Here is a 12,885-nt window from a genome sequence, read left to right on the forward strand (position 1 = left end):
CTGCTGGTTCTGGCCAGCTCTCCTCCTAACATTTAAAATCGTTCCTGTCCAAGAAGATCAAGTTTGCCCTCTTAACGTCTAGTTAGAATCGGACAACAGTGTTCTTATCAACTTCACTGCATGTTAACTTTTTGTGTTCGGCAAGTGTAATTGTTTTCCATTTTAAGTAAACTAATGGAAAGATTCCCTTTTAAGTAAATTAACTCGTGGCACAAAAGGAGTTATTCTAGCAAATATACTAAAGTAAATGATTCTTGCATCTTTAAATGAGAAAAGGAGGTAATGAGGGCACCCCTGTGTCTGCAGTGGGCTCCATGGGCATTTCTGCAGTGGACTGTGGGATATTCCACAGCTCCTGAGCAGAGGACACTCTGCCTCTCAGAAGGAAATGTGTCCAGTACCCAGGAGAGTGGGGCTGCCATTGGCAGTGGTAGGAGGCAGGGGGTTACCTTGTCTGCCCCACACTCGGTGCCATCCAGGGGAGGATCCAGCTTGGTCTTGCAGGACGTATCTCCTTCTACCAGGCACCACAGTCCAGCGCACATCAGATGCTACAGAACATGGAAAGGAACCGTGACTGACAAGAACACCCACATGCATGTAGGCCATAACTGGGGTCAGAAGTGTAGTCCAATTAACCTTGAATTTGGAATATGAAATGTAGGGAAGAGGGAGGGTCATGAATTGAGATGTTCAGAAAACAGGAGCATCGTTTCATCTGGTTTATTGAGCTCAATGAAATTCTGCAAATTTATTCCTAGGAGGGCTTGTCTCATAGGATTGAGTTTAACAATCCACTATCTGGTAATGAGGGTCTAAGAGGCAACAGGGAGACAGCCTCTGCCTCCTGGGAGTAATAAGCAAACAATTGCTTCCACTTAATTTATTGAGGGATAAGGCAGGCACCCACTGGGCTGCACTGAGCTCACAGGAAATGAATGTAACCTAACTTCGTTAGAGAGGGTTTGTTGGAAGAAGCTGAGGCCAGAGGGGTGAGCAGCTGTCATGAGGCTCAGAAATAAGAGTCCAGATGAAGGGCCTGGACCTCTTGGGGTTACAGAAGCAGCCTTCCACGTTCCATGCCTGGTTTCTAACTCAGCTGAGCTGTGCATAATTTCTCACAGCATTTCTGCTAGAGAATTTCACAACTGCACAACTATACAATTGCAATAATTAATTCTACTGAAACAGGAATGGGAATTTAAAAGCACAGACTCTCAACAGTATTAATAAGAAATGTAGACATTGGCAAAGTGCTCAGAATGAAACAATTTATCAAAATCATTGAGGTTGGCGTGGCCAGTGTCCTTCCCCAAACGACTTACATGCAGACAGCATCATTAGCTATGAGGTGGTTGGGGGGGGGGTGTCAGGCAGTACGCACATCCCACTTGGGGGGTGGGGAATGATTCTGAGGCATCATTTTGCTCGGAGGTTACAGGCGGGATAGCGCCATTGCACATGGCAGTCAGCTACCCATCAATGCACCTTTCTTGACTTCTCCCTGCCATAGACAGCCCCCTCACGGTATTTCCTGGGATCACTTCCCAGATAAACTACTTGCACCCAAATCCTTGCCTCATGGCCTGCAAATTGAAAACAGATGTGCTTAAGGATCTTTTAAAGACACAGTGCTTCCTGGATGCCAAACCCAATCATGGTTAAGAGGCCTGAGCTGGAATGAGGAGACATGATCCTCCAGAGTATGGCTAGGGGATCTGCTAGTGTGCCTCAGGCAAGGAGTGGGGGCCCCTGTGATGTGGACAGCACAGTTATGGTATGGTTTGCAAAGGGTGTGCTGTGCTTAGTTTAGAGGTCTGTCGATCCAAGTAATCTCAAACATCTGCATGGACTAGTTGCACAACTGTGCTGTCTACTGTCAAAAAAAAATGTTTAAAGGTCTAGGGGACAAAAATAAATAAGAGAAAGGGAAGGAAAACAGAGCTGAAGGATGCTTTTAAAAAGAGCTAGGAAAAGCCCACAGCAGCCCTTTTCCTTTTTGCAAGTATGTAGAAGCTTATCTGGGCCCTTGAAGAAGTCAGTGATTCCAGTGGAATACTGTTCAGAAAAGCTTACACGTTCCTATTACTGTTCACCTCTCAACGGAGCGGTAAAAAGATGAGAGCGCTGAGTGAAGCACAGCTGGTCCCATAAAGACTGACTGCACCTCATTAAATGCTTGATTCCTTGCACTTTGACCTCAGAGTTCTTCGAGAGTGTTGCATCCATGTGCAGACACGTGTTCATGAGGCAAGGCTGACCCCGGGGGGAATTTATGGGGTAGGAGTGCTTGGGATGAAGAGGAATAACAGCCACATCAGGAGAGAGGGGGAGAAGGTGGTGTGAACCATTTATTATGCACTTTATAGACAGTACTTTCCCATAAACCTTTTCTAATCATCAAAGAGATGGAGAACAAGGTTAGGCAGAGACTTCTCAAATAAAATCCTCCCCATACTAACCAGAAATGAAAAAATTAATAAGTTACACTAAAGTTAAGAATTTCTGTTTAACAAAAGACAACTATAAGAAAATGAAAGAAGGTATTTGTAACACATGGGGGAAAAAATCTTAATACATATAACCAACAAAGTGTGTGCACTAGAATGTAGTTAAAGAAGAAAACAACCCCAGCCTTCTCTAGATCAAATAAGGAGAAGACCCAGAAAAATGGATAGAAGACTTCAACAGATACATCCCAAAGGAGAATATTTAAATGGCCAGGAAACATATAAGAAAATTTGCTCAATCTCTTTAGTTATCAGAGAAAAATACATTAAGACCCACCATTAGATGCCTTTGTATACTCACCAGAATAGTTAGAATGAAAAGGATGGGAATTCCAAGCGTTGACAAGACTTTTGTGCATTGGTGATAAGATTATAACTTGAAACAACAACTTTAGAAATTCTTTGGCAGTCTTTACTAAAACTGAAGACATACATTCCAATACCCAGCAATTCTACTCCTAAGTATGTTCGGACCTATGTGTGTGTTCCTCAGGGGTCAAAGTACTGACCTCAAGTGATGGGTCACAAGGAAAACAGAGGTGGTGCACTAAAAATAATGGAACAAATTATGTTTGAACTATATGCTTAAGGTTTATGTGAAACATTAATGTACTTTGTATTTAGACTTGGACCCATTCTCAAGATATCTCATTATTTCTATGCAATTATTCCTCAAAGACATTCCAACGCTATTTGGGTTAGTCTCAAGGTAGAAGCCACCCAAACATCCATGAACAATAGACAAAATATGATGCTTAGAATGACAGAATCACGTACGATTTTATTTATGTAAAGTTCAAAGACAAGTAAAACCATGGTGTTGAGAGTCAGAATGGTGGTCACTTTTGCGTTCAACTTAAAAAGAAGGAAAAAGGGGAGTGAGCAGAGAAGAGATTTTGGAATTGCAGTCCCTGACCCAATCTGGACCACCAGCAGCATCGCCCTGTGGGCCCAAGCCAAGCAGTCATTCTGCTTCAAATTCATTTTCACTAACAGACAAATGGGTGGACTACATGACTGCCTGTCACTGCAATGTCTTCTAGATTAAAAGCTGGAATTCACATCATGCTATACAAATGATAAAGTGCTCCAAAGTCTGTCATCCTTTGCCACATGACAGAACCAGGAGGCAATCTTTGGAGGTCAAGAGGCTCAGGGTGGGTCAGAAGCACAGTCTAAAGAAAGAAATTAAAATAAGGTAGCAGAAAGGGTATTTTAATATGAAGTCAAGACCCTGACCTGAAATGAAAGATCATCTCAGTCTCAGATTGGAAAGGAAAGCTTTGTTCCAAGAAAAATGGCAAAGAATGATGAGCCCAGAGGCATGTCCTGATAAGTGATTAGATGTCAAAGATAAAGCAAATATTCTTTGGACAGCCTGGAAAATGCATCAAATCACAGATGTCAGGAAAAGACATCTTCCATGTGCAGATGCCTCTGCAATAGCATTACATCAGAGGCAGAGGAGAAATGCTGATCAGACACAAGGAAAGGACACGTGACCAGGAAGTTTGTACAGGTTGACATCCCTAATTTAAAAATTCACCATCTGAAATGTTCCAAAATCTGAAACTTTTTTAAGCTCCAACAAGACAGATAGTACCAGTGGGAAATTTCCACCCTTGACCTCCTGTGATGGGTGACAGTCAAAATACAGGCACTCTAAAAATGTCATGTATATGCAAGCTCACAGCAAGATATTATGGAGCATGACCGGGAAAATCTGAAGAAGAATTCAGAAGCAAACATTTTAAAATTAAATATATAATTTTAGAAGAAAAAAAATCAATAAATGGTAACATCACTGAATGAGAGAATTGATGGCTAGAATGGAATTGAACATACATGCTATGTGCCTATATGAGCATACCACGATGGACTCACTTTGAAGTATATCCATAAAGTACCAATTTAAAATAAACAAATAAATGAATAAATAGAAGGAAGACCAATATAGTAGAGGAAGGGGGATGGAGGAGGGGATGTACAAATATGTGAAAATGAATCCCATTATTATGTATAATACACTAATAAAAGCATTAAAAATATGAAGACAAAAGGAGGAGAGAAATACAAATGATGGGTAAAGAGACAGGGAGGACTAAGAGGGAAATAGTAGCATGCATATGTTAATATGCCCGAGAGAGTAGATATGGGGCAGAAGAAGGACTGGAGAAGACACAAGCTGACAGCGCAGATCAGTCAGAATAGAGATCCCCACTTAATAGCAGGAGGCTGTCCTCCAATATGGAATGGACATCTGTCTCTCACTATTCACGCCTTTGAGGGACACCACCCTTTTGACTATGGGATAAAAAACTACTGACTTGCTTTAAAATTTTTTTAACTTAAAGACATTTCATTTTAAAAGAAATTTTAAATCACATGAAGAATAGAAAACATGAGTGTTTGCCTGGGAATAAAGAAAGAGACCAACTGTGAGGAGCAGGATGATGGAAATGCTCTGTGTATTGATTGGTTACAAAACTGTGCAATCGTCAAAATTCAGAGTGGACATTAGAAAAGGACAATTTTACTGGATGTAAATTACAATTTTTTTCCTCTTTATTTTTAGAGAAAGTGATCCTGGAAAGACAGGAGCTAAAAATTTACCTGAGTTGAGAAAATATAGGGCTTATGGTATTCTCTTGTATACAGTAAAAATAATTACCATGGTATAAAGAAGAGTAAGATGAGAGATATCTCCAACATGCAAAAGTGTTTAAAAATATTTTTAGGAACAATATGCTTATACAAAGGTAATATACCTTTGTTTGATTTGATAGTTTGACTTGAAAACTGGATCCAGTTGTTTATAAGAACTAATTTCAAATATGTATATCAATTTATACAACTGATATTGAGAAGCTCTTCAAAATCTATCTGTGAATTTAAAAGTTTAGCAAACTCATCTTTGCCTATACAGCACAGAGCTGCAGCAGATCAGCTGGTAGCACTCGACTGTACAGGCAACTCTTTCTTAGCGGCTTTGAAATATAGTGTGACTGCTAACTGTCAAAGAGAGCTGCTGTCCAGCTTAGTTTCCCTTTGGCTATTTAATGTGTAGATAACCAAGATGAAGTCTCAACCAGAAAATAGCATAAATAGAAATCTCTGAAAACAGAATAGACTGAAGTCCCATGATGTCACGCTTACTTCTAAGCAAAGCAAAGGGACTAAGCCAGGAGAGTCTTAACTAGGATGCTTTTAAAAGCACTGTTTTTGGTTTAAGGTTTGGCATCAACATTATCACATTCATCATTTTCCTCATCTTCCTCCCTCTTCTTGAAGCATTTTCATATATCTACTAGCTTAAACCTTCTTCAGGAATATATCTCCAAGAAGGAATATATCTTGAGAAACTAAAACATCTCTGATTCCACTGTTGTATTTGATAAACCACTGTCAGTACTTTCTCTTTTCTTTTCCACTGGCACATGTCAAGGTACTGGGAATAGCTTCTGACCAACCAGCTAGCAAAAAACAGAAGTGCTTTGCCCAAAAACCTGCCAGGAAAGGAATGCTGCCAATAACTACTCAGGAAGCTTGGAGGTGAATACTTCCTCGGTTGAACTTTTGCATGAGACTGCAGACTGGGAGCCAACACCCTTTGCAGTCTTGCAAAAATGCTGTGAAGGCCTGGCTAAGCCATGCTTGTGTCCTCAAACCACAGAACCTGACAGGTAAGACATGTGTAATGTTTTAAGCCAAAATGTTCTGTGGTAACTTGGTTATTTGGTAAGACGCAATAAAGACTTAACCCAGGTATATACATTTTTTTCTTTTTTAAAAATATGGAATGCTTCATGAATTTGCATGTCATCCTTGCCCAGGGCCTATGCTATTCTTCTCTGTATAATTCCAATTTTAGTATATGTGCTACTGAAGTGAACACCAGATACATTTTTTTGATACACTTCCAAACACCAAAGACAAGAGATGATCTTTAAAGTAGCCGGGAAGGGCCGGGGGAACATGGAAGATTAAATATTAAATATATTCGATCAATTACAGAGAAATCACTGGAACAAGAATATCAATCATAATATCAAACATAAGATACAAAATGCAAAGAAAATCCAGAAAGCACATTGGGAGGCAGCAAAAAGAAGCAATCAAAAGAGAAATTATAATACAAAACAAGGTGCAAGACCTAGGATTAGATATCTGACCTAACAGTAAATGAGCTAAACTTACCTATCAAAGAATCCTTCAGATCACAAACCAAAACTATTTGCTAGGTAATAATAACTAGGGTTTGGCAACAACATTATCACATTCGTCATTTTCCTCCTCATCTTCCTCCCCTCCTTATACTCCTTATACTGTTAACAGTACAGTTCTCAGTGGGGATTTTTAGCTGTAAATGTCTATACACAAAATAGCTTAGCATTAAGCCTCATGAAACAAAATTTGCTTGAAACAGGAGGAAAAACAACAACAAAAAAGAAATTAGCAGAAGAGTTTACCTCGTCTTAATTTATCACAAATAAATGGACAAAAATATAAGGATATAAAAGATTTAAATAACATAACAAGTTAGATATTATTGACAGAACTCTAGACCCTGAAAACAAACACACCTTCAATGTCATGGAATGGTCATTAAAACTAGCCTCAAAAAATATGAAAATTAAAACCACAGTACAATGTAATAAAATAGGAACTAAATTTTAGAAGTACTAGGGAATAAATATCCTTGCCACCTGAAAATCTTAGAACTCTTTCTTAAAACAACTTTGTGGTCAAAGGGAAAAATCACAATCCAAATTGCAAATAATGAAGAAAATAATGAAAATGAAAACATTACATATCAAGATGCACACAGTACTTGGAATAATATTCAGAATCTCCAACATACGTGTTAACCCACAAGGGAGAAAGATTAATGTTCATTTCAATAAGTTTCAAGAAGTTTGAAAAGGAAGGCTGAGGCAGGAGGATTACAAGTTAGAGAACTGCCTCAGAAACTTAGAACTATCTCAAACTAAAAAAATAAAAACACCTGGGGATGTGATTCAGTGGTAATGCACCCCTGAGTTCAAACCCTAGTACCACAACAAAACAAAACAAATACTGCAAGAAGTCATGATGAGACTTAGATATATTTCACTTCATACACACAGGTTACACAAAAGAACATTTAAAACTTATGTTTTAGCTAAAGGTATAATTTCTTTAATATAAAAAATTCTAACAAATCATTTAAAAAAGATCAATGATCCAATACAGATAACCTAAAATAAAAAATGATTTAAGACATGGTGGTACATGCCTGTAATCCCAACTATTCAGGAGGTTGAAGCACAAGGACCTCAAGTTTGAGGACAGCTTCTGCAACTTAATGAGGCCTTGTCTCCAAGAAAGAATAATAATAAAAAAAAAAGCTGGGGATATAATTCAGTGGCACAGTGCCCCTAAGGTTGAACCTCCAGTGTGGTGGTTGGGGGTGAGGAGGATAGTTTACAGAAAAGAATACACTGGCTCATCAATACTTGAAAAAATGTTCAAACTCATTAATGAAAGAAATGCAGTTCCACCTCCACTACACTCATTCCTTAAATGCTTTGATTGTCAAATATCAGAAACACTGGGTGAAGCGCAGGGAAGCAGGTACTTTCCTATGTTGCTAATGAAAACGTGAATGGAGACCAATTGGGCAAAATCTCTCAATGACTGATAAATACATGTGATTTCATGTAAAGTTCAGATACAGGTAATACTAACCTGTGGGTCCAGAAAGTAAAATGGTGGTTATTGCTTTGGTGAGGGAATAGAAGCGGGTAATAGGGACGCTTCTAGGATGCCATGGTGCTTACTTCCTGATGTACAGGTCATAATCGTGGGCTCAGTTTGTGAAAAATGAATGTAACCGTATACTTAGGATTTTGCACACCTTTCTCCGTGTTTCATCTTGTGTTATGGGGGACTACAATTACAAAATTTACATATGAGCAAACATGATCTTTTATCCACATCTAAGCATTTATCCTATAAGAGGTTCTCAGTCTGTGGAGAGGTTTGTCTCCAAAAGACATCTGACAATGTCTGAAGACTTTTTTTTTTGGCTAGGTCAGGGTAGTCACAGCTCCTTATTTAGAGCAGGCAGAGGCTAAGAACACAGATAAACATCCTAAGTACATAAGACAGTCCCCAATAACGAAGAATTATCCAGCTCAATGTGTCACTCATTCCGAGCCTGGGAAAACATGCTATAGATAAATGCAATTATTAATGACAATAGGGAAAAATAGTGAAAAGGAAGAGTGATAAAATTAGCAAAGTGGTTGAAGCTGATGTCACTAGTCATAAGACATATTAACCTTATCACCTCAGTTGTATTCTTCCCAGTAATGCATGACTTCAACCTAGTTATAAAAAACATCAGACAAACCCAAATGACAAAACTCTCCAATGGTATCAAGGTCATGAAAGAGGAGGAAAGAATGAGGAATTGTCATCGCCTGAAGAGGCAATAATGACCAAATGCAAAAGGGGCTCCTGGTTTGGAATGTGGTACAGAAAAAGGACACAAATGGGAAAACTGGTGAAATCCAAACGCTTAGTTCATTGTAAGGATTTTAAAAATCTCTAAATTTTTAAACTGATATATAAATTGTACACATTTACGGGGCACCGTGTGCCGTTTCAATCATGTATACCTTCTGTGATGTGAAATCAGGTTAAGCGTATCTATGTCCTCAAACATTTATGATTTCTTTGTAAATTTCTTGGTCTTAATGGTTCTATGATGTTAGGGTTTGGATGTGAGGTGTCCCCCAAAAGCTCATGTGAGAGATAATGCAAGAAGGTTCAGAGAAGAAATGATGAGAGTCTTAACCCAACCAGTGATTTAATCCCCTGACAGGGATTAACTGACTGGTAACTGAAGTAGTGGGGTGTGGCTGGAGGAGGGGGGAATTAGGACATGGCTTTGGAGTCTGTATTTGTACCTGGAGAATGGAGTCTCTCTGCTTCCTGATCACCATGATGTGAGCCGCTTCCCTCTGCCACACTCCCCGCCATGATGTTCAGCCTCATCTCCGGGCCCTGAGAAGTGGAGCCAGCCTTCTATGCACTAAGACCTCTAAAACTGTGAGCCCTCAAATAAATCTTTCCTCCTCTACAATTGTGCTGGTTGGGTCTTTAAGTCATAGCAGTGAGAAAGTGGACTAAAATATACGATTAAAGAAGATGTCAACAAAAGGAGAAGTTTGGGGTGTGGTATGTACTATTTTTGTGCCTCTTCTTTGAAAGCTAAAATTATCTCATAATAAAGTTAAAACCTATCACAATCTATAGTTAGAAAAAAAGTTAAAAGGTGGGGCAACTATATTTTTACTAGTATTGACCAATTCCAAGATGCACTGTTAAGAGAAAAGGCGGCAAGATTTCACAAAAATATGGTGAGGCATGCTAGTGTTTGTAAGGGAAAAGGAAATGTACAAATGGTTGTATTTTGAATTTTTGCCTTATGTATATATTGCTTACTCATAAAAGAAATAACATAATTCCAAAACATTCACAATGATAACTGAACATCTGTAGTAGAGGTGGTCTCTGCTATAGTGTGGATCATAAATATCCCTCAAAGATCCATGTGTTAAAGTCTTGGTCCCAGCTCGGTGCTATTGGGTCCTGGTGAAAACTGTAAGAAGTGGGGATTAGTGGGAGGTCTTCCAGTCATTAGAGGGGGCCAGAAGATTCTAGCTTGTTCCTCTTTCTCATTCTGCTTCATAGCTGCCATGAGATAACCAGATCTGCCTTATCATTTGCTCCCCACCATGATGAGCTGTCTTGTCACAGGCCCAAAAGCAATAGAGCCCAATGACCGTGGACTGAAACCTCTGAAACCATGAGCCAAATTAAAACTTCTCTTATTATAAGTTGATTATCTCAGGTATTTTGTTACAGTAACATACAGCTGACTAACATAGACTTTGTGTAATTATTTAGTGCCCACAAGCTGTTTACTAAGTTCTTATTAGATGAATTAGAAAATGTCAATGACTTTTCCAGAACAAATTCTTTCATTGTATCCTCCATACCACTACTTCTTTAAGTTCTCTTCCTCTTTCATCTGGATGACTGCAATTACTTTTCACAGGCCTTCTTGATTATAATCTCTCTCATACTCAACACACAGCTTGCAAATCTCAAACACAGACATACGGTAAACCATCCTTCACTCTCTTCAGGACTCAGGGAAAACTCCTACTCCTGTCACAGGCCAGCCCAAGTTCTCATTTGAACTCCTGACCCTCTTCTTTCCTTGATACCTCCAAGCATGCTTGTACTAAATGCACCAGAGAGCAATCTGCAACCTTGCAGAGGCAGCTGTTTTGATCCCAAGGGCTTTATCCTGTCCCTTCTGCAGGCTGTACAATGCTATATTGGAGATACAGGGCAGACAGTGAGCACGGCCTTCTGTCTGGGAGCTCAGTCCAGGACTAAATAAGTGGTCTCTACAGAGTCATATTCCTCTGCATTCCTCAAGGTCAAATCCAGGTGTTCATCTCCTGTGAAGGAAGTCTTTCCTCCATCCCCACCAGGAAGAGTCCCTCAGGGCTCCAACAGCACACTGACTTCACTGGTCCTGCCAAGGGACACTTCCATATGTCTTACTGGCTGCACCCCTGGACACTGTCTCATCTCATTAGCTGACACACAGCTGCAGCAGCAGCACATTTACATGTTGAATAAATGAACGCACAAACAATGAATGAATGCATTTACAAGTAACATAATACTGGGTTTCAGCAAGATCAGACAAAAGTGGACACAGGCTTAGCATGTACCAAGTCCAGGCATTCATTGTATAAGTGCCTTCTCGGGATTATCTCATGACCACTCAAACCACTCTTGTGAGCTAGACACTCACTGTTCCCATTTTACAGATGAGAAAATGGAGATACACGACTGATCTAAGACGTGGATCTGGGACTCTCCTGACCCAAAAGTTATTCTGCCTCTCCCTCAGTCCCCAATTTCCTTTTCCTGCTTTCTCCACCTGTGATCTTGCATTCTCTGTATCAGCCAGAGGGGGTGCTCAACAACTTGTCTTATTTGCAGTAGAACAGAATGCTTCCTGACCAGCTCTAGGCTGTTCCCTCTCTCTGCCTTCAAGGTTCTACAGTTTGAAGATCTCTGATCTAAAAACTCTTGGAGTCAAGAGTTTAGATTTTGGAGTTTTTCAGGTTTTGGAATATTTGCATAGACTTTACTAGAGAGCATCCCGAATTCAGAAGTCCAAATCCAAAATCTGAAACTTCTTGAGCATTAAGAGGGATCAAGGATTTGTGATGCTTTATGTGGAAACTCTACTGGAAAGTGTAAGCCTTGGCTTTGATGAAGTGTGACACCTGAGAGCAGGCTGGAAAGATTAAGAGGAAGCTACTTAAGTCAAATAACCATTGTATGGGGGGGGGTGTCCTAGACTCCTCCCAATTCCCACTGCCCATGACACTCTTTGAACTGCAATAGAAAACCCTTAGTCCCTGCAAACCACAAGAAAAATGAAACAGCTATGGTCTGGTGAAAGGCACACAATTCTTCAAAGTGCTGTGTGATAACAAAGCCAGCCGGGACTATGTAAACACAAGAAGGTCTGAGTTCCTCACAGTGACCTCCTGGATCACGCATGCAAGTCCTTACCATTTTTATTCAACTGGGGGTAGCGCTCTCAGGGACTGTGAAGAGGACTGATGTCTTTCTCTCTCCTTCTCACTGGGTACCCACGAGGAATTGAGAGAGCAGCTCTAATTCAAAGTGAGCCCCAAGGGGATGGTTATGTAAACTGCCTCAAAAATGTGTGGCTGATAACACAAGCCAAAGGGAGATAAAATAAAACTCCACTGGCTGGCTTGCATGAAAAAGTGACTAATCCAAATGTTCCACAAATACTACTGCAGTTTGAAGTCTTCCCCAGGCCGGCAAGCCAGGACTGCTTCTGGAAGGTTTCCTGCATCCCATGGCTACTCTTTCCATGTTCCTGAGGGTAGCAGAGACCCTTACCTGGCTGAGGCTGGGTGTTGCTCCAAGGGTAGGCCCCAGGCACCTGGCCACTCAGCTGGCCTGGGGTCAAGAACGGAAAGATAACACACAACCTGCCCTGTCTGGAGAGCTCTCGGAGAAGGCAGTCTACTGTAAACTTTTAAACACTTCTGGAAAATTAGGGCTATCTGCTGCCAAAGTCCAACAGCTTCAAGAGGCTGCAGATGCTGGGCAGGAAGCTGAGACCCACACAGGCAAAAGAGCTTTCAGCTGGGCGTCCAGCGCCACATACGACCATGCAAGCCCCGTCTGAGTAGGGCAGGGCCAGGCCAGGCAGGCTCCCAGACCTTGCCAGCCTCCCTCTCTGGCCAGGTCCACTGGC

General features: G+C 40.5%; 1 protein-coding gene and 1 non-coding gene across 3 annotated transcripts in view; both read right to left on the reverse strand.

Moving 5' to 3' along the window:
• Nucleotides 1–12,885, reverse strand: part of Adamts17 (ADAM metallopeptidase with thrombospondin type 1 motif 17) — a 349,540-nt gene that overhangs the window by 136,657 nt on the left and 199,998 nt on the right. For both annotated transcript variants that reach the window (XM_026394730.2, XM_026394729.2), the window contains exon 11: nucleotides 450–551. In XM_026394730.2, coding sequence (XP_026250515.1) covers nucleotides 450–551 — 102 coding nt within the window. The remainder of the gene's footprint in view (nucleotides 1–449; nucleotides 552–12,885) is intronic.
• On the reverse strand, nucleotides 6,299–6,405 carry LOC113187087 (U6 spliceosomal RNA). Its single transcript, XR_003301377.1, has one exon. It is a non-coding gene; the product is annotated as a U6 spliceosomal RNA (small nuclear RNA).

Source organism: Urocitellus parryii, chromosome 6 (assembly GCF_045843805.1).
Source record: "Urocitellus parryii isolate mUroPar1 chromosome 6, mUroPar1.hap1, whole genome shotgun sequence".
NCBI lineage: Eukaryota > Metazoa > Chordata > Mammalia > Rodentia > Sciuridae > Urocitellus > Urocitellus parryii.